Genomic DNA, 19522 nt, shown 5'->3' with positions numbered 1-19522 from the left:
ATCATAACCTGCTGATCTGCTGAAGTATGTCCAAATACAACTTCCATGCCAGTTTTATATTTCTCAAAGATCGTGTTTCATACACTTTGGGTCATATGTCAGACTTAGAAAGTATTTGAAATAAATCTTCCAGAATATATTTGCAAGTGGTTTCATATGATATATTTTTTCCATTAATAACTTGTGTGCACATGTATGTGGGAAGATACATAATGCATAATGGAGGAAAGAAAACCTGTCAAATACAATTCCTGGCCTTAACGAGTCAAAACATATCCTGTTTAACATGTAGATTGATTTTCTTCATTTTATTTAGGTATTACATTGGTTCCACTGTGCAAGCACTGAATGTATAGATATGTATTAAAAAATGTGTACCCATTTACAAAGCAGCTTACTGTCCAAATGCTAACTTGAGAAGTGTGATTTTTGTCATCAGATATACTATTTTCTAGCCATTTGCTTACAGACACAGACATTTCAGCAATAGCTTTTGCCAGAAACATCGTCCTCATTAAACTTATGAATAATGGTTGGGTTTTTTTTAATTTTTGTTGAATCACAGTAAAATTATATATTCAAGCCCCCTGGTCACAAGCTTTATGTAGGCAGATCAGGACTCTCTGTTCATGTGAAGATCTTCCCATTGTTAACTATGTTGTATGACATCATTCACAGAATAATATGTAATCTTAATTTAGAACTTTAAGACGTGTTAAGTGGTTACTTTAGGTTTTAATTATTGTATTATAACAACATTATGAAAGCAAGTATTTATAAAATACATATAGGAATTTGGTCATCATATTCCCAAATAGAAAATGTGGGTGTAGTATAATAGACTAACCTCCCAACAGAGCTAATCTAGCTTTGGCAGTGTTGTCTTTTTGGGACTTCAAAGTGAAATTTTCGTGTATTAGTAACCCCCAGTAATTTTCACTGCCTTGAGTTCCAGCCTCAGCATCAGTCTTTGTAAAAGTATGAACAGGAGAGCACTGTAGTCGAGAGCAAACAGCTTTTTTTTGGTGTTTCTAATCCTGAACACCTTTACTAATTGTAGTATAGACTGAAATAAATTCCACATTTTGGAAATATTTAGTGTGTGATGCCTCATCTTGATGCCTCATCTCTCTGATTGTACTGTGCTATGGAGTAGGAATGTGACTTACTCAGCAGTGAGTGATTAAGCTTGAAAGATTTCAGCAGTATAAAGAATTGACAGGCTGTTATCTGAAGCGTCTTTGAGTACTACCTAAGGAAGCTCTTGTTATAGCAGAGAGGCATGGTCTTCGTGCATTTTTGAGAAAATGATATAGGGAAGGAGACTGTAGGATGAACTTGAAAGAAAATTGTATTACTGACTTTGAAAATTTAAAAAAAAAGAAAAGGGGGAATTTTTCAACTAAAAGTTGAAGAAAAATTGTATTTGAGATTATACAGCTTGGTTTCGTTCATTGTGTAGTAGTAAAGTCCTGAAAACCACGTTCTCAGATACAGAATAGGAGAGAAATCAACAAAATGCCTGTGCAACATCAGCAAAGAACATTCGCATAAATGAGACATAGATAATAGGAAATTATGAGACAAACATATATGTTTTCTTCTACATATCTAAAAAGATAAAAGAGAAACTGGAATGTCTATTTTAAATGAGGTTATTGATGTAATAGAAGTATCAGAAGCTTTGTTGACTGACAGTGGACACTCATTTCAAATTGTACTTACAGTTACAAGTGACAGTGGGGCAGGTCTTGCCAATAGAGGAGTGATGCCCTGTATTAAAGATTTAACCTAATCAGATAAATAAGTTCATTGTAACAATAAATAACAAGTTTCTGTGTGCTGAAAATCAGTAACTAAGTAGGAAAAGCATATTATTCAGATTAAATTGTTAGCCACATGATAAGGATGGTTATAGCATCTGTGATGAATTGAGGAAGATCAGAAAGCATACTAATATAAAGAAGCTTACATTACTTTGCTATAAACTGGTGGCATCTTACTGGGATGAGAGTTCAAACTTTTAAATACCAGAAGCATTTGGATTTATTTCCTTTTGAAACTTTTGGAGAGCTCAGACGTTGACTCTTGCTTGACTTTGTCTTGAAAAATGCAGAATATGCTTGGATATGCAGGATTTGCTATTTTTATTTTTAAGGGAACTGCAAAAAACTGCCTTCATTTCTTAAAAAAAGAAAAGAAAAGAAAAGAAGAGGAGCAGTTAAAAGATGGAGGTGTTTGATAGTGCTAGGGAAATTGCTTATATGAAAAGATACAAAAGGCTAAGAGCAAATATACCATTAGTCCAAAAAATCCAACAGAAATACAACAGTTTAAAAGCTCCTCACAATGTACCTGAGCACAGATAAATAGCAAAGTAGAGACCATTGTAAGTAAAAAGAAGTTGTTCAGAAAGTGGAAGTTGTATCAAAATGAAGAATACTTAGAAAAGTATGTTATAGCAAATTATATGTAAAATGATAAGACAATTCAATTTTTTTTTCCGGTCCGTAGGGGCAATTAGATGACTCAGCCTTAATAGGAGCCCTTGAAGAATACAGTATCATAACAAAAAAGCTAAATGAATTAATTGCATCACTGTTTACTACAAGACGAGTCAATGGGGATGAGTCAGAGGAAGAGTCTCAAGTTGAAATGTCAGTAGAAGAGGTATAGAAATCAATATAAGAGATAGTAATTAATTGCCAGGACCTTACAGTAGGCATCCCGAAGTTCCAAAGAAATTTGAATATGAAATTTGCCAAGGTATTGTGGTATATAATCTATTTTGTCAAAAAAATGGGTGATAGAAAATTATACAAGTTTTAGAAAAATGCTTTGCTGATATTTAGAATTACAAATTATCATGCCTGAATTCTTAACCATCAAAATGGGATAGGAGCTAGACTAGAAAACACATAGATAAAAATACTGGGGACAAAGCAACGCAATATTGCACTGGAAGTCTTGTCCCCCACTTCTGTTGAATTATTTGAAGGATTCTTACTGTGCATAAGAACAGGTTTGTGAGCCAGTTTATACATGCTATGTGGATTCCTCAAGAACTTTAGGCATTATACTCCTCTGAAAGCCTTAGAGAAATGATGCTATCATGCAGTAAGAGAATTTATATTCGTTAAAATACAGGGATGGAAGGATATGAATCAAGTGAGCAAGCAGGAATCTCTGAAGGACCTTTATTTTCCTGTCAATAGGAATGCATTATGGACTTAATTCGGTGGAGTTTGTCATCCTCTCTTTTAGGAACTAGATTTGAAAACCTATGTTGCTCATTTTATCTAGATTGATACTGGTGACAAATATGACACAGAGAGTAAAGCATTTTTTAATACTTTAATACTTCCCTGGCTAGAAAGAAATTACAGTTTAAGATGTAAATTTAGTTAATTCAAGTGCAGGAGGCAAAAGAGCAATTTTTTTGCTGGTTTAGTTATGATAACGATCTGGGATAGACTCTGTGTGCATGCATGCATGTGTGTGTATGCACGTGTATTCAAGTAAAGAAACGCTCAATGTTTTTTGTAGAGCTTGCCTTGTGGATCAAATTAACGGGCATAGGTAGTGCTCTGACATAGCAGCAATGCTAAAGATTCAAAAAAGTTGCATGGAAGAAAGGAGACTTGGACTAAAAAAAGCTGCATGTACATGAATGAGGGTTAACATGGGGGGAAAAAAAAAGATAATAAAAAGTATATTATATCATTTTCCTAAAGTTTGACATGGAGACCAAACCTCTCCCAAAATAGCATTGCTCATTTTAGTTCCTTATAGACTCTGTGGACCGTGTTTCAACAAAAGTAATGAACAGTTTATTTCCAAATGAATGAATAATCTATTAAGCTTAAGCTACACACAGGGACAGTCTTACAAACTGGTATGTTGTCAGAAATGTTCTTAAAGCACTGTAAAAGAAAAATCACAGATAGAAGATAAATGGATAAAATTTGGGGCTTATGATTGTCAGCTGATTTCTGCTACAAAAGTATCAGAACTGGAAATATGAGTAAATAGTTATAAAAGGTTCAACTTTGAATAGTGCTATTGCAAAGAACACCTGCTGTTGGGCTGAAAGTATTTAAAATCATCATCACTTAGTGGAGACTATTGGTAAATTAACCTTTGAAGGAAAGAGGACAAGGGAATTTTTCTTCTAAGAGATTTATGTTAGGTGGTGTGGAAGCTTTGGAAAAGAAGTGTTGATGAAAGCAGAGCTCTAGTCATGCTTAGTGTCTGGTTAGCATAGACACCAGTTAAGCTTCTAGGCTTTGAGTTATGACTATTTTGTTGAATTTATGGTGGGTGTTCCTTTCTGAAACAATCTGCCTACAAAATGGGGAACAACGCTTGCTTATTGAACTGTGGGTTTGTTTTTTGATTTTTTTTTTTTGGTGGGGTAGGCAGTGGCCTACAAAAAATACTTTGTTCATGGTTGCTTGAAAAAAAAAAAACAATTAGACTGGCCACACATGACTTCATAAGCCAAAGCTGTAGCATTACGTCCTTAATCTAGTATGGCCCAATAAATCAGTTTACTTGTATATGCAAGAAGCGAGATACTCTTATGTACTGTTGTATGATTAGTAGGGGCTTTTTCCCCCTTCTGTTAACTGTAGGTTCTAAAGAGGGGGAAATGAAAAGATATTTTTAAAGACCTGGAAACAGATGTGGAAAAATATGTGTATTTTAATATATATAGATATTATAGATATATAACAGAATACAGCTGAATTCGAGGACTACTGCAACGATTATTGTCAAAATATGTTTTGCTGCATGCTTTTTTTATTTTGTAATTCTGTTCTCTGTCTGATTTCAAAATCAACATATGAAAAGTTTTTGCGTTTATTTTCTCTGATACAGAGAGGCAGATTTTTATATTAGCAGGCTCTGTATCTACTTACCCCAGCTCAGGGAGAGAGTCACCAAGTGACTTATTAAAATAATGCCCTGAGGGATGCAGAAGTTCTCTGCTTTGAAAAAAAGAGACTTAGCTGAACATAGAAATCAAAAGATAATAACTGAAACAGATACCAAGAAAGGGAAGGCAAGTAAATTGTAAATTACTATTCCAAATTATTAAAATATGAAGTGGTGTTTTCAAGGCAGATGAGCTGACTTTTTCACAGAATCAACAAGATTGGAAAGGGGCGTGTTGAGACAGCCTAGTCTCACGCCCTGTTCAAAGAAGGGACACCTAGATCAGGTTGCTCTGGATGTTGTCCAGTCAGGTTTTGAATATCTCCAAACAAGGAGACTCCACAGTTTCTCTGAGCAACCTGTGCTAGTGTTTGACTATCCTTACTGCTTACTACCACCCTTGTTACGTATGTTTAAATGGAGTTTCCTGTGTTTCAGTTTGTGCCCATTGCCTCTTGTCCTGTGACTGGATACTAGTGAGAAGTCTCTGGCTCCATCTTCTTTATCCCCTGCCCATCAAGTATTTATACACATGGATAAGATCCCTCTGAGCCTTCTCTTCTCCAGGCTAAACAGTCCCATATCTCAGCCTCTCCTCATGTGTCAGAGGCTTCAATCACTTAATCATCTCTGTGGCCCTTTCTGGACTTTCTCCAGTATGTCAATTTTCATCTGGTTTGTATATGTTTTGAAATAATACAGACACACACAGTAGTTAAGTATGAGTTGATTTGCAGATCTTAAAGATTAAATTTCCATTCCTAATCTTAGATGAGTTTAAAAGCTCAGTTTTAAAGGAAACTAAGGGTTTTCTTCTTGAACTTACTCATCATGGACATAATGATTCCTGTTGAACAGATTATTTGAAAGATCACCATAGTTGTACTTGGAAGCATTTTACTGTGATGCTTTCTCTGTTTGATTATATAATGCATTTTTAATCATATGACAGTTGTCCAAAAATTGGTGGAATGGTTTAGTGAGCCAACTAGGGAAGGTGCCCCGCTGGACCTCTTGTTCACAAACAGAGAAGGACTTGTGAGCCATGTGATGGTTGGAGGCTGTCTTGGGCAGAGCGATCACGAAATGATAGAGTTTTTGATACGTGGAGAAGCGGCGAGGGGGATCAGCAAAACTGCCACCCTCGACTTCCGAAGGGCAGACTTTGGCCTGTTTAGGAGACTGGTCGAGAGAGTCCCCTGGGAGGCAGCCCTAATGGGCAAAGGAGTGCAGGAAGGCGGGACATTCTTTAAGGAGGAAGTCCTAAAGGCACAAGAGCAGGCTATCCCTGGGTGCCGAAAGACGAGCCGGCGGGGAAGAAGACCGGCCTGGCCGACTAGAGAACTCTGGTTCGAACTCAGGAGAAAGAGGAGAGTCTATGACCTCTGGAAGAAGGGGCGGGCAACTCAGGAGGACTACAAAAGTGTAGCGAGGCTGTGCAGGGAGAAAATGAGAAGGGCCAAAGCTGAGCTAGAGCTCAGTCTGGCTGCTGCTGTAAAAGACAACAAAAAACACTTCTTCAAATACATTAGCAGCAAAAGGAGAGCTAAGGAGAATCTCCAGTCCCTAGTAGACGGGGGAGGGAACACAGTGACCAAGGATGAGGAAAAGGCTAAGGTACTTAACACCTTCTTTGCCTCAGTCTTTAATAGCAGGGCCAATTGTTCTCTGGGTACCCAGCCCCTGGAGTTGGAAGATAGGGACGGGGACCAGAATGGAGCCCCCATAATCCAGGGGGAAATGGTGAGTGACCTGCTGCACCACTTAGACACTTACAAGTCCATGGGGCCTGATGAGATCCAGCCAAGGGTACTGAGGGAGCTGGCAGATGTGCTCACCAAGCCCCTTTCCATCATTTACCAGCAGTCCTGGCTAACTGGGGAGGTCCCTGCTGACTGGAGATTAGCGAATGTGATGCCCATCTTCAAGAAGGGCCGGAAGGAGGATCTGGGGAACTACAGGCCTGTCAGCCTGACCTCGGTGCCGGGGAAGCTGATGGAGCAGATCATCCTGAGTGCTATCACACGGCATGTAGAGAATAACCAAGGGATCAAGCCCAGCCAGCATGGGTTTAGGAAAGGCAGGTCCTGCTTGACCAACCTGATCTCCTTCTACGACAAGGTGACCTGCCTAATGGATGAGGTGAAAGGCTGTGGATGTTGTCTATCTAGACTTCAGTAAAGCCTTTGACACTGTTTCCCACAACATTCTCCTGGAGAAACTGGCTGCTCATGGCTTGGACAAGTGTACTCTTTGCTGGGTAAAGAACTGGCTGGATGGCTGGGCCCAAAGAGTGGTGGTGAATGGAGTTTACTCCAGTTGGCAGCCGGTCACAAGCGGTGTTCCCCAGGGCTCTGTGTTGGGGCCAGTTCTGTTTAACATCTTTATCAATGATCTGGACGAAGGGATCGAGGGCACCCTCAGTAAGTTTGCAGATGACACGAAGTTGTGTGGGAGTGTTGATCTGCTGGAGGGTAGGAAGGCTCTGCAGAGGGACCTGGACAGGCTGGATGGATGGGCCGAGGTCAATTGTATGAGGTTTAACAAGGCCAAGTGCCAGGTCCTGCACTTGGGCCACAGCAACCCCATGCAGCGCTACAGGCTTGGGGAAGAGTGGCTGGAAAGCTGCCTGGCAGAGAAGGACCTGGGGGTGTTTGTTGACAGCCGGCTGAGTATGAGCCAGCAGTGTGCCCAGGCGGCCAAGAAAGCCAATGGCATCCTGGCTTGTATCAAAAATAGCGTGGCCAGCAGGAGTAGGGAAGTGATTGTGCCCCTGTACTTGGCACTGGTGAGGCCGCACCTCGAATCCTGTGTTCAGTTTTGGGCCCCCCACTACAAGAGAGACATTGAGGTGCTGGAGCGTGTCCAGAGAAGGGCAACGAAGCTGGTGAAGGGTCTGGAGCAGAAGTCTGATGAGGAGCGGCTGAGGGAACTGGGGTTGTTTAGCCTGGAGAAAAGGAGGCTGAGGGGAGACCTTATCGCTCTCTACAACTGCCTGAAAGGAGGTTGTAGAGAGGTGGGGGTCGGTCTCTTCTCCCAGGTAACAAGTGATAGGACAAGAGGAAATGGCCTCAAGTTGCACCAGGGGAGGTTTAGACTGGTTATTAGGAAATTTTATTTCACTGAGAGGGTTATCAAGCATTGGAACAGGCTGCCCAGGGAAGTGGTTGAGTCGCCATCCCTGGGAGTATTTAAAGGACGTTTGGATGAGGTGCTTAGGGACATGGTGTAGTGGTGGTCTTGGTAGTGTTAGGTTTATGGTTGGACTCGATGATCTTAAGGGTCTTTTCCAACCTAAATGATTCTGTGATTCTGTGATTCTGTGGTAAAGAATAGAGGAAGAAAATCATATGAAGCAATCAAGATGACATCTTAAACTGGGCTGTAAAATTTGTTGTTGTGAATTTTTTCCTTTTATTTAATAATTTCTGCCAGAGAGCTATGATGAAAAGGCAGAGAGAGATATGTGATATGAATTTGTTAAGATAAGTGCACATAGAACTGGATTTCTCATCAGAACTCAGTTGTGTTTTGTGTTACAGTGTATGGTATTTAAATTTAATTGCACTTTCAGGAATGGAAGTGTATTCAACTTTTTAATTGTATGCATTTTTGCCTCTAGTCCCATAAAGGGATGCAGGTAGGTACATCATTATGTTTAGGCATGGTTCTGCTGACTGGACTTGACATTACACTGACTTGACTTTTAATTTTACGAGATTGCAAGGATTCATCTGTTTGTATAACTTTACGAGACTGGTCACTTATTTTTAATGTCATGCATTAACTTTATGTTTTATAGCACAAAACCCACCACTATATACTGATTTCTCATGTCTTTCCAGTGGTACATGATAAGCATTGTACACATCTATAATCGATGGAGAAACAGTGAAATACGATGTTACGTGAATGGTCAGCTGGTATCCTATGGTGACATGGCCTGGCATGTTAACACGAATGATGTAAGATTTTATTTTTTTCCTTTATCATAGCTTTTCATTTTAAAATTAATTGAAAAAGAAAAAAAGTACTATATTTGTTTTCTCTAGGTCTTTGCAAATTTTCTTTTTTAACTTTCTCCTTTAATCTATCTTCCATAGTTATGTACTTAATCAAATGTAATATTATTGATTTTTTATATTAATATTTTTTAGAATATTAGGGATTTCTTTTGTCTGTATTTTCCATAGGTATTTGAATGAAATTTTGAGAGATTTTGTTTGGAGAGACTGTTATAGCTAATATTTTTAATATGTGACACCGTATAGAGGACACTGATAACAGTGGATTAATACTTAGCTTTTTCCAAAGGAAAATCTGGTAGAGTTACAGATTTTACAGATTTAGCTTGAGAAAAGTCCTTAAGAAAAACTGATTCATTCTGCCAAATGACTATGCATACTGCCAATGTATACAAAAGTATTCATTTTTGTATCACATTAAGTTCTGTGTTGAATTCAAGAGGAGATATTTGTTAGTGGTTAAAAGATTTCTATGCTTTTTGTGTTATTGAACATTACATTTTAAGTAGTTTTTTTTAATTGCAGTAGAACTGAGTAGCCTGAACTACGATCAAAGTCATATTGTTTTAAGCACTGTATAAGTATAGCAAGAGATTATTTCTTCTGTGCAGAGTTTACAGTTTTAAACCAACAAGATAGAGAGACAAAAAGTGACAGCTAGAAAACAGAAGCATGGAGAAGTGTCAAGAGGTTTATAGTATTAAGCAAAGTCTGAAGTCTTATATCTGTCTCCCAATAACAAGTATATTTTGCCTTTTATTGTTTGACTTGACATTAGTAAGTAGGCAGTTGACCAATATTAAAAACGCTGTGCTAAGTGTTAAAGTATTAATATTTAATTAATATTGTAAGCAAGTACAAACTAACTGCTACAAAATTTCATCCTTGAAATACTGAGCAATTTTCTTGGGTAGTAAACTTTTACAGAGAGATGTCCTCCCTTATTGGCCATCCAAACCAGTTAAAAGATATTGAGAGATGTACAGTTTCATAGCATTAGTCAGCTCAGAGCAAAGACACAGTGATCTTGCATCTGCTTGTCCTACAGTCAGAAACCAGTCATTTTTACCTGGAGAAGATTGCATCTATACCTGTAAATACACCTGTATCTGTTAATTGGACTGAGTTCAAATTAACAGTATATTCTTACAGGAAATGCATCCATTTTCATATTTTTTTATATTTAAATTCTTTTAATGAAATCTGTATAAGTTTCAAAGTTTTTTTTGTGGTCTCTATTTGTACCTTCTACTTTGGAAGGTTTGAGAGTCTACGCCTAATGATGCAGAAAATAGGCACTCTTTCTGGCCCAAAGTTTTGAATGAGGAAGGCAGACAAAATGATTCTCTTGTGCTTTGCCTTCAGCTAAAGCTGTGCTAGACTTTCAGAGGTGCTTGATTCATCAGCTTGCTATACTTTTGTTATTTCTTATTTATAATATAATTCTCAGTTGTTTCTGACTGCCTGTATAGGATAAGGAAGCTCTTTTGTACATAAGAAAATTAACTGTCTTTTGCTAAATTCTAGAGGCAAAGTTGAATTTGAAAGGGGGAGTTTAAATATTACATGTTAATTAAAGTAGGAGGGCTCTGCTTGCCAAAGCTTCTGATCATCATTCTTTGTTTTCTTGGTAGCATTTCTGCTTGCAAGAAAAGTCAAGCCTTTCAGTTTTTGCAGAGCATGGTTTCTTCTTGCTAATGTAAACTTTTTTGTGATGGGTGAGAATGTGATGATTGAAAAGCCAGCTGAGGTCTCAGAGGATCTGGGCTGAGTTACTAGTTATATGGTGTGGGGATCTGTAATCCTTAATGACAAATGCTTAGCAGGAAGAGCTGCTCCTTCTATGCATATTTTCTTCACAATATTCCTTTCAGCTTTCTCATGTAACAGAAGTACAATCTTTTCTTAAGGTGGGATTGGTTTACCAAGCTTTAGATGTTTTGATATAAGTCTTTTAAATTTCTGCTAAGATTTTACTTTGTCCGCTGGAGAATAGACTAAGTTATGAAAGACACTAGTTGGCATTAGCTCTCTATTTTTTAATAACAAAAATCTGTTATATCAGAAGTTGGAAATAGAATAGAAAGTAGGAGAACTTCTGGAAAGATGTATGAATGCAACTGTGTAAAAGGCATAAAAAGGAAAGTAGGGGAGTGTGTACGTAGGCTCCTTAGCACTATTATACATTAGCTAGGAAGAGAAGCTCTTGTTTTAACTGTATAGGAAGCAAAGTTCTTGTTGTAACTGTATTAGAACTTTCCTGTTTCATATAAAGATTGAGTTGTTAAAAGTATCCCCTTGAAAAGACTTGAGCAATTATCCAGCTTATTTGTTAACTTCTACGTTCATACCCTTCCACTTGGATATAACTTTAGTCTCCTGCAAGATGACAAGAAAACACCTTACCATAATAGCTTTGGGGGGAAAGAAAAAGCTATGCAAGTCAGCCAATCATTCTTCGTTCTTTACATCGTATATTGTGCATAATTATTTATGTAGATTATACTGATAGATTTAACAGTACAGGTTGCGAAAACAGATAGTGAAAACTGAGAAAGGGAAGGAGTTGCATATTGTTGACAAAGTGCATCTTACTCTTTTTCAGTCTTTTCTTATAAAAGAACATTGTAAGATAATTGAGATGTAGTGTTTAAAACACTAAATATAATGAAGACAAGATTTTTCGGTTGCTCACTGTCACAGCTACCACTGAACAAAATGCATTATGATTAAATTCTTTTTAGATTAATAAAACATTCATTGGATTTGCATTATTGAGTTTAAGATTAAGGGACTGAGTTGAATTTATTTTTTTTAAGTATAGGTTTTGTCTTGGTAGAGACTGTGAATTTATTTTATTTTATTTTTTCCCAGATTGATCTTGCATTATAATTCTTTTATATTTTTATGACATTTTTTTCAATATCTGACATTTACCTCTTGTATCCAAACAAAAACTGAAGAATACCTCAGTCTACAGTTTTCATATGTACCCTGAAAGATATTGAAGTAAAGATGCAGATGACAAAAAGGGTGAAAGTTTAAAAAGATGCCTTTTTTTTTTTCATTTTTAATGATTTTTTTTCCTTGTATTTCTTCTAATTCATTCTTATTTATACACAGCCGTGAAGTCACTGGGTTCTTAACTGTTTCTGTAATATGGGCAGCAAGATATAGGATATTACTTGAAGTAGTCATTAAGGCTTCACATCTGTATTCTTCACAAATGTATGTTGTCTTAATAGACATGTTTTGTCTCAGGATTTGCAAAATATGTCATCTGTGCAAAACTCTAAATCACTCAAACCTTCTTCAAGATTTTTCGTTTTATTGAGGGGACCTCCATGTATTAAAAATGTTGCACAATGTTCAGCCGGAATGCTAGAGGGGAGATATGAGTGTGGATGAAGAAGGAGAAGACACTGTAAACTTCTTTGTATAGCTGTTTCTATTGTGAATGCTGCTGATACACTCTTTCCACAGAGCCATTTTTGGCTCCAACTTCATTATTAGTATTTAATGAAATATAAAAAACATAGCAATGCTGAGATTCATTGTGTTAGGGTGCTACACAAGATACAGTAGCTAGTGGTAAATAACTCATTGAGTTTATATTCCAAGGAGTAAATATAGCTAGAGATTATGACAAAAAGATGAAGTGAAATGCATGACAGGGTATAACATAACCAAATGTGTGCAATTGCTAGCTGGTCAGTAGTCATGATCAGCTCTGTATGCCTTATGGAGTTAATTATTTATAAGAGATCAAATACACTTTGAGATGGAAGTTAAATTGGAAGAGTTTGGCTATTAGAGCTGTTAGATTAGGAATTTTCCCCAGTTATGGGAAGTAACATGAGAGAAAGCATAAAACTTCTCTTCAAGGTGTGGAATATGGGGATACTGAGGTTTGGTGGAAGATTTTTGTTCAGACAACTGGATGAAGGTAAACTTGATGATGTCATGATGTCTTTCACAGAATTTTGCATTTCTGTTGAAGGATAAGGAAACTGTAGAAGGATTTAAAAAGCTGATATAAAGTGGTGAAAAGCCAACAGGTTGATGACATCAGTAGCACTTGGGCTGCATTTGAAAGAAGGCTTATAAGCATCAAGAATATTAAGGATAAAGTTATGTCCTTAAGTAACAAGGTCCATAAGTCCCAAGAGTTTAATTTTTTATGTAAATAAAATAGGAGGATTTGGACCAAGGCACTGAATGAAGCAGATCGGTCAGTCACCTCATCTTGGGGTCATTAATGACATACTACCAGGGATGTACAGAAATAGGCAAACAAACTTGGATCAGTTGGTGTCCGTCAGGTTTAAAACTTGGAAATGTGAGATAGTTGAAGGAAGACCAAATGAGCTATGAGTATTGGGTGCTGATTTTTAAATAAATAAATCAGTTTTATGGATTGTTTGACATCTGGAACAAAGTGAATAAAAATTACCAGAAGATTAGGAGTTAGCCCTCTACTCCAATTAAAAATAATGGAAACATCTAATCCAGAGTGAAGCACCAGAAAATGGGAAAGCATAATCTGGTAAGAATGAAAAAAGACAGACCTGGGAATTACTACAGGTTAACAGACCTAGAATGTAATTATATGTAAAACTCAGAATCCATTGAGAGCTACGATGGCTGTTGTACAATTAATGATAACTAGAAGAATCCAGGAAAACACCTTTGTAATAGGCAGGAAAGTATGATTCGGAGTTTGTAAGTATAAACTAGGAAAAAGGGTGGCATCAGTAGCTCAGAGAAATTCCTCAAATAACCAGTAAAAATTCCAATTGCTCAACATGAATGGACTTAACACTTCCTGACAGTAATGGCGCAGGTGTCAGTAAAGCCTTCAAGGCTAAGCAAGACTTGAAAGAATCATAGAATCATAGAATGGTTTGGGTTGGAAGGGACCTTCAAGATATCTAGTTCCAACCCCCCTGCCATGGGCGGGGACACCTTCCACTAGACCAGGTTGCTCAAACTGAACTAACTGAAAATTGTTAGGAAGTTTCACCATTAGATTTACCAGTAGTCAAAGTGGTCTCATAGCCCATCTTTTGCACTGTGCATCCTGGATATGACTTTGTGAATCAATGTTGATGTAGTTTTTTTCAGAAGTTTTTTAGTTTTCTCAAAAAAAAAAAAAAACAAATTTAGAAATTCCAAGGGAAAAGAATTAGAAGAGGGATTTGGTCAAAAGGAGGATAAATCAGAGATAAAATCCTGGATACTTCTTAGCTCACCTCATTGCAAAGCTGAGCTCCAGATCTTTGACTTCCTGTTAACTCTTTAGACAGAATCCCCTTTTCCTCATTAATAGCTTATCCACCCAGATCAGTTGCTGTAGCAGGTCACTATATTTGATTCTATTCTCCATACTGACAAAAGTTTTTCTTAGGGTAATACTCAGGAGCCAAACAAGGTGAAAAAGCAGCCTTCCGAATGCAGGTTCTACTGGTTGGCTGACTCAGCTCAAAAAGTGAGGCCTGATCCTTGTTTCCATTAAATAAAGTACATGTGACTCAAGGAAGCTGAGAGAATAGCCTTGCAAAGATCCTTGTGCTTCCTGTTGTTGTCCTCTTGTGCTGTGTCTTGTTTTTCAGTTCCCCAGATCTTTATTCTAGACAGTTACGTTCTAAACTTTGTTTCATCTGAAAGCCTTTTTTCTTGGAAGCACCAGAAGAAGATAACCTAATTCTTGCAAAAGAAATTTAAATTTGGGGAAAAAAAAAAAAGCCACAAAAACCCACTTCAAATCGGAAATAATAGGAGATGGACAGATGGAGAACTGCAGAAGGTCTTGTGCAGAGGGATAGTTGTTAGAAGGAGGAATAGAAAATAACAACTCTTGTGGCTGTGGAAGAAGAAGAGGAGTTTAAGGTCAAACCAAATCTTTATAGGCTGTGGTCATAGAGGAAGGCTGTGCACCAGTTGCAAACTAGAAAAATTTGTATTTGTTTTTTTCTGCTAGAGATGTTTAGCTCTGTTAGCACAACAGTGAAAGAAGAGTGCATTTTAGCACGTGTTCTCGTGTGTTAGTGGTGGGAGTTCTGATTATAATTACAAGGAACTTCAAGGATTTCATATTTCCTAGAAGGCAATAGGGAAGGTTATTTGGTACTTGAATATACTGTTCTAATTTTCTCTGTTGTATGTTGAACAATTAATAAAAAACAAATCCTAGCAGCCAGTCATAACAGCATGGTAATACTGACCTGTAAAACAATTAATGCTACAATATTCAAAATCAAGTTGTTCACCACAGGGAATCAGGTACTGCAGTAATAAATGATTGATTTATTTTCTTAATTGCAGTCTCCCTTTATTTTTTGGCTTCAGTAGCTGTACATGAATATTATTTCATTGTATAGTTTGTATGACTAAACTTCATTAACATTGCCTCTTTCTGATACAGAGCTATGATAAATGTTTTCTTGGCTCTTCGGAGACTGCTGATGCTAACAGAGTGTTCTGTGGCCAGCTTGGAGCAGTATATGTATTCACTGAAGCACTCAACCCGGCACAGATTTTTGCAATACATCAGTTAGGACCTGGATATAAGGTAATAATGCATCTTAAAAAATGTAAAACTGGAAAAAGAAAATAATTGATAGATATAGTTGGAAGGTATATATGCATATAGATATTCTTCTTAGGATCATGTAGAGCTATGTGATTTTTTTTTCAGCAAAAGAAGAATATTTCTTCAAGTATCCTAACTAGCCTTAATTTCCACCAGCTCTTTGAAAGATGCAAGTTGTTTCTTTAAAGCATAGCTGAAACATGTTTGTATGTGAAAATTTATGACTTTGGGTCATAATCAGATTAGACCAATTTTATATCTGGTGTACTGAATACCAGGGGAATAATTTTCTTCTCTACTGTTTGTGTTTAAAACCTGAGTTAAGACAGATTAACATTCAACAAGGCATAGTAAACCAATTCTGTTCAAAGGCACGGTTTTAAGCAGTTCTGCTGAAGTAAAAGTTGAGCTTTTTACTCATGCTTTGCCAGTGACATTTAGGGGACAGTTTGGACAAATTAAAGATGCATGCATAAACTTTGGATCTCTAGTATGAACAATCACTAATGTCTTGGAATGGCTGAGTATAATATTATTTCATCAAGATAAGCAACACAGATACTTTGCAAAAGTCTGCAGAAACTGCCTAGTGGAGAAGGCTTGAAAATTAATCTAACCCCAGCTAAACACTATTGAATTTCTACTGTCAATTATTCCCAAATTTTCTTTTTCTGATTTGTGAAATTTGCAGTACCATCTGAAGTAGACTTTCAGTTTTTTAGTATACATCATATACTCTGAAAATAAAAACTTTTAAAAATAGCAAGTAAAAATCAACATTTCGATTCTAATAAGATTAATTTGGTGTGCTGAAAATGATTGCTCTAAATCATTTGATGACAGCTAACACTTGAATGACAGTGACAGTTGAAAATATTTTTTATGGTGTGTACTTAATGTGAATAGCCAAATATATGTCAAGGTTACTTGAAGAAGAGGAAGTCTATTGCATATGGTTGGTGGTGAAAACCTGCCTTGAAACTAAAAATGTTCAGTCAGTGAAGAGAAGTGTGTCACCTGTGCAAACAAGGAGTATTTATTCCAAACTTAATACTGTATTTTGTTTGAAAAAATATTTCTGCAAATGTTTTTTTGGTCATACAAAAGAAAGTAATGTAACCTTGTACTTCTTAATAATAAATGTAGTAAACCTTTATGAATTTATTAAGTTCCTGGATTTGCAGCAGCATACTGAAGTGATATCAAATGGGAATAATGCTTTCATTTGTTTCAAGAAATGAAAATTATTATGTAATGTTTTGTGAGTGTTGAAGGGGTTCATAAGGCGTACATGCTTTCAGGGTAAACATTTCCAGTAGTTACTGCACTAACCTTATTACAGTGTTGTCAAATTACCTTGCTTGATTCATAGGCTTCCCTTAAACTACATTTCTTCACACCTGTAGCTTCTTACTGATTTTTGTAAAATGTCAGTTAGATGAAATTTAACACTTTGGGGATATTCTTCTTTGGTATATCATGTTTTTAGGTTTAGGTTGTGTTCCCAGCACAGTTAATGCCTCCTTCCTCTCTAAAGTAGTTTCCTTCCTTGTCTAAGAATCCGAAAGTATATTTACTAACAGCAGTTAAAAAGAGCAGGTTCCTAGAGCAGGACCCTAGAAATAACACAATTTCTTTTTTTAACTTCCTTATTTCCAAAAAATAGGACAAAACAGAACCCTTTTTTCTCACCTTCTTCCAACCCAAGCTCTATGCACAACCAAAAAAAGGAACCACGTCCTGTAATTTAGAGATCTCAGGGCACTGATAGTGGCTTTCACTCAAAGCTTGCCTCTTTCATGTCTTAGTTAAGTTTATTTCTGTAAATTCTTTCAGATTCTTTCAGGCGTGCAAAGGTCCATCAGTTCAGAACACTTCAGTATGGTATTTCATAGTGCAAGGGAGCCTCAATTGACAGGTAGCTCAAACTGCTGGACATTAGAGATCACATTCTTGCTCTTACCTAACTTGCTGATGCAAACTGGCCTTTCAGAAACTTTTCTTGAGTAATTCACTACATGTCCTGTTCATTCTAATAGTTGGTACTGTTAGCCAACGGGCAGAATCAACTGTTCAACTTTTCCAAGAGAGCAACTATTCTAGATGCATTGTGAACTCCGGTTGTGCCAAAACTTTTCTCCCAACGGAGGGTTATTCAAAATACTTAAGAATTTTTGTAGAATGTCTTCATACAGATGTTTTTTCTTTCCTATGACTGTCTGCGGTAGTTCCTTTGATTTACAATTCTTACTTTAGTCCACTATATCACAGGATTCTGATTCTTTAGGGAAAGTGACCATCCCTTATTTAGTGCTCACCCTGCTCTGTTCTTGACAAGAGACTATGCTTTTGCCTGTCATTCATCTACCCTCACAATCATTCATAATGTCCCTAGTCTACAATGACTGCCATTAAGACCTCTGGAATACAGAGAAATCTGCATACTCTACCAGCGTACCAGAGATCAGGACAGTGCAGTAGGCACACAACTGTGAATATATGTAGTATGTAATGTTGCAAAAACACCAAAGCCACAAAGTTCAGGAAAAGGCAGATCTTGATCCACAAAGAAAAGTGAATCTGTTGCACCTTGTCCCACCCCTATTCTGTGATGCAGGTAGAAGCAACAGATTTTAGGATTAACTAGAGAAGTCATTAAAATAATCTTTATTTATTATTTTTATATAATATTTATATAATTATATATATATAATATTTATGTTACATTATTTATTGCACATTAGGTGCTTATTACAGAACGTTGTAACATAGAAACAGTTCATACTTCCATGCTGGTCTTCCTCAACATGTCCTTCTGAATGCATTTAGTTGTAACCAGCATGCCTTAATATAAAATTTTTTTTATTAAGCAAGGCCTATTTTTTTTAACAAAAAATGTTACATTGATTGTGTGAGTAGCAATATGGAAAATTTGCCACACTTAGTAACTATTGCATAGAAAAGTTACCTAATCAAACTTTTAAGATGGGAAAAGAGGAAAATATACTGTCAGTAGAACTATGCCATTTGCCTCTTGCCCGTTAAGTCTTCCCAAATTCATCTATAAAGTATCTTGAAATTTTAAATTATATTTAGTAAAACATAGTAGAATTCAATATTTGCGTTCCCAGGTTTTATCTGTAATAAAGCATGCTCATTTTGAGTCTTGCAGTTGCTGAACAGGACTTTTACCTACTATATTGACACTTTCAGTTGCTAGAGGTTGCAGAAAGAAAAATGAAATGAGAGCAGCATCCTTGCTCTCACTGTGCTTTTTCTGCTACCCATCGTTGTTTCCAGGCAGCAAAGAAGAGAGAGAAGCGTGTCTCAGCTGGGATCCTGAGGGGCTGATAAACACAGAGTAGAGGGGCAAGGAAGGTAATGTGGGAGGAAGAGATGCATCTGATAGCAGTGTTTGATGCTGTTTATAGAGGGACATTTCAACCAAGCCCTGTCCTAATAGTCCTGTCAAGTCTGCACCACTCCTCTTAACCTTCCCATACGCACTTCAACACAAATTATCAGATTATTCCATATGTTGCTGCATCTGAGTTTGCTCTTGATCAGTGCTGCAGTATCAATCTTTTTGTCCTGTATGAAGGTTGGAGTAAAAATGCATTCATGCACGCACATACAAACACACACAAAATACGCTTGAAAATTCAAATTTGCTTAAGCCAATTATATAGTGCAAGATAATATTTGATGTAAGATCGCTGAACCTACAGTAGCAAAATGGGCTGAATGGTAGATCAAAAAGCAGCACTCTTGCTGCTAAAGGAAAGGGGAGAGCTGTTGGTGTTTAAGTAGTGGTCCTGATCAAGCACAGCTTCTTTTACTGGAGAAGACAGTCCTGGAGTAATTCTCAGCTCTTCTGTTCCCTCTCCCATTCCTATAGGAGCAACAGCTATCCTTTATACCTTCTTTATGGATCCTGTATATATTTTTACCATGTATAGAATATGTT

General features: G+C 37.0%; 1 protein-coding gene across 1 annotated transcript in view; it reads left to right on the top strand.

The window, feature by feature from the left end:
• Nucleotides 1-19522, top strand: part of NBEA (neurobeachin) — a 235388-nt gene that overhangs the window by 22091 nt on the left and 193775 nt on the right. The window contains exons 6-7 of the mRNA XM_075498349.1: nt 8784-8903; nt 15388-15534. Of these exons, the coding sequence (XP_075354464.1) occupies nt 8784-8903; nt 15388-15534 (267 nt within the window). The remainder of the gene's footprint in view (nt 1-8783; nt 8904-15387; nt 15535-19522) is intronic.

This window comes from Mycteria americana, chromosome 1 (genome assembly GCF_035582795.1).
Source record: "Mycteria americana isolate JAX WOST 10 ecotype Jacksonville Zoo and Gardens chromosome 1, USCA_MyAme_1.0, whole genome shotgun sequence".
In the NCBI taxonomy this organism is placed as follows: domain Eukaryota; kingdom Metazoa; phylum Chordata; class Aves; order Ciconiiformes; family Ciconiidae; genus Mycteria; species Mycteria americana.
Note: the sequence above shows the minus strand (reverse complement) of the source record. Positions and strands in the feature narration are given on the sequence as shown.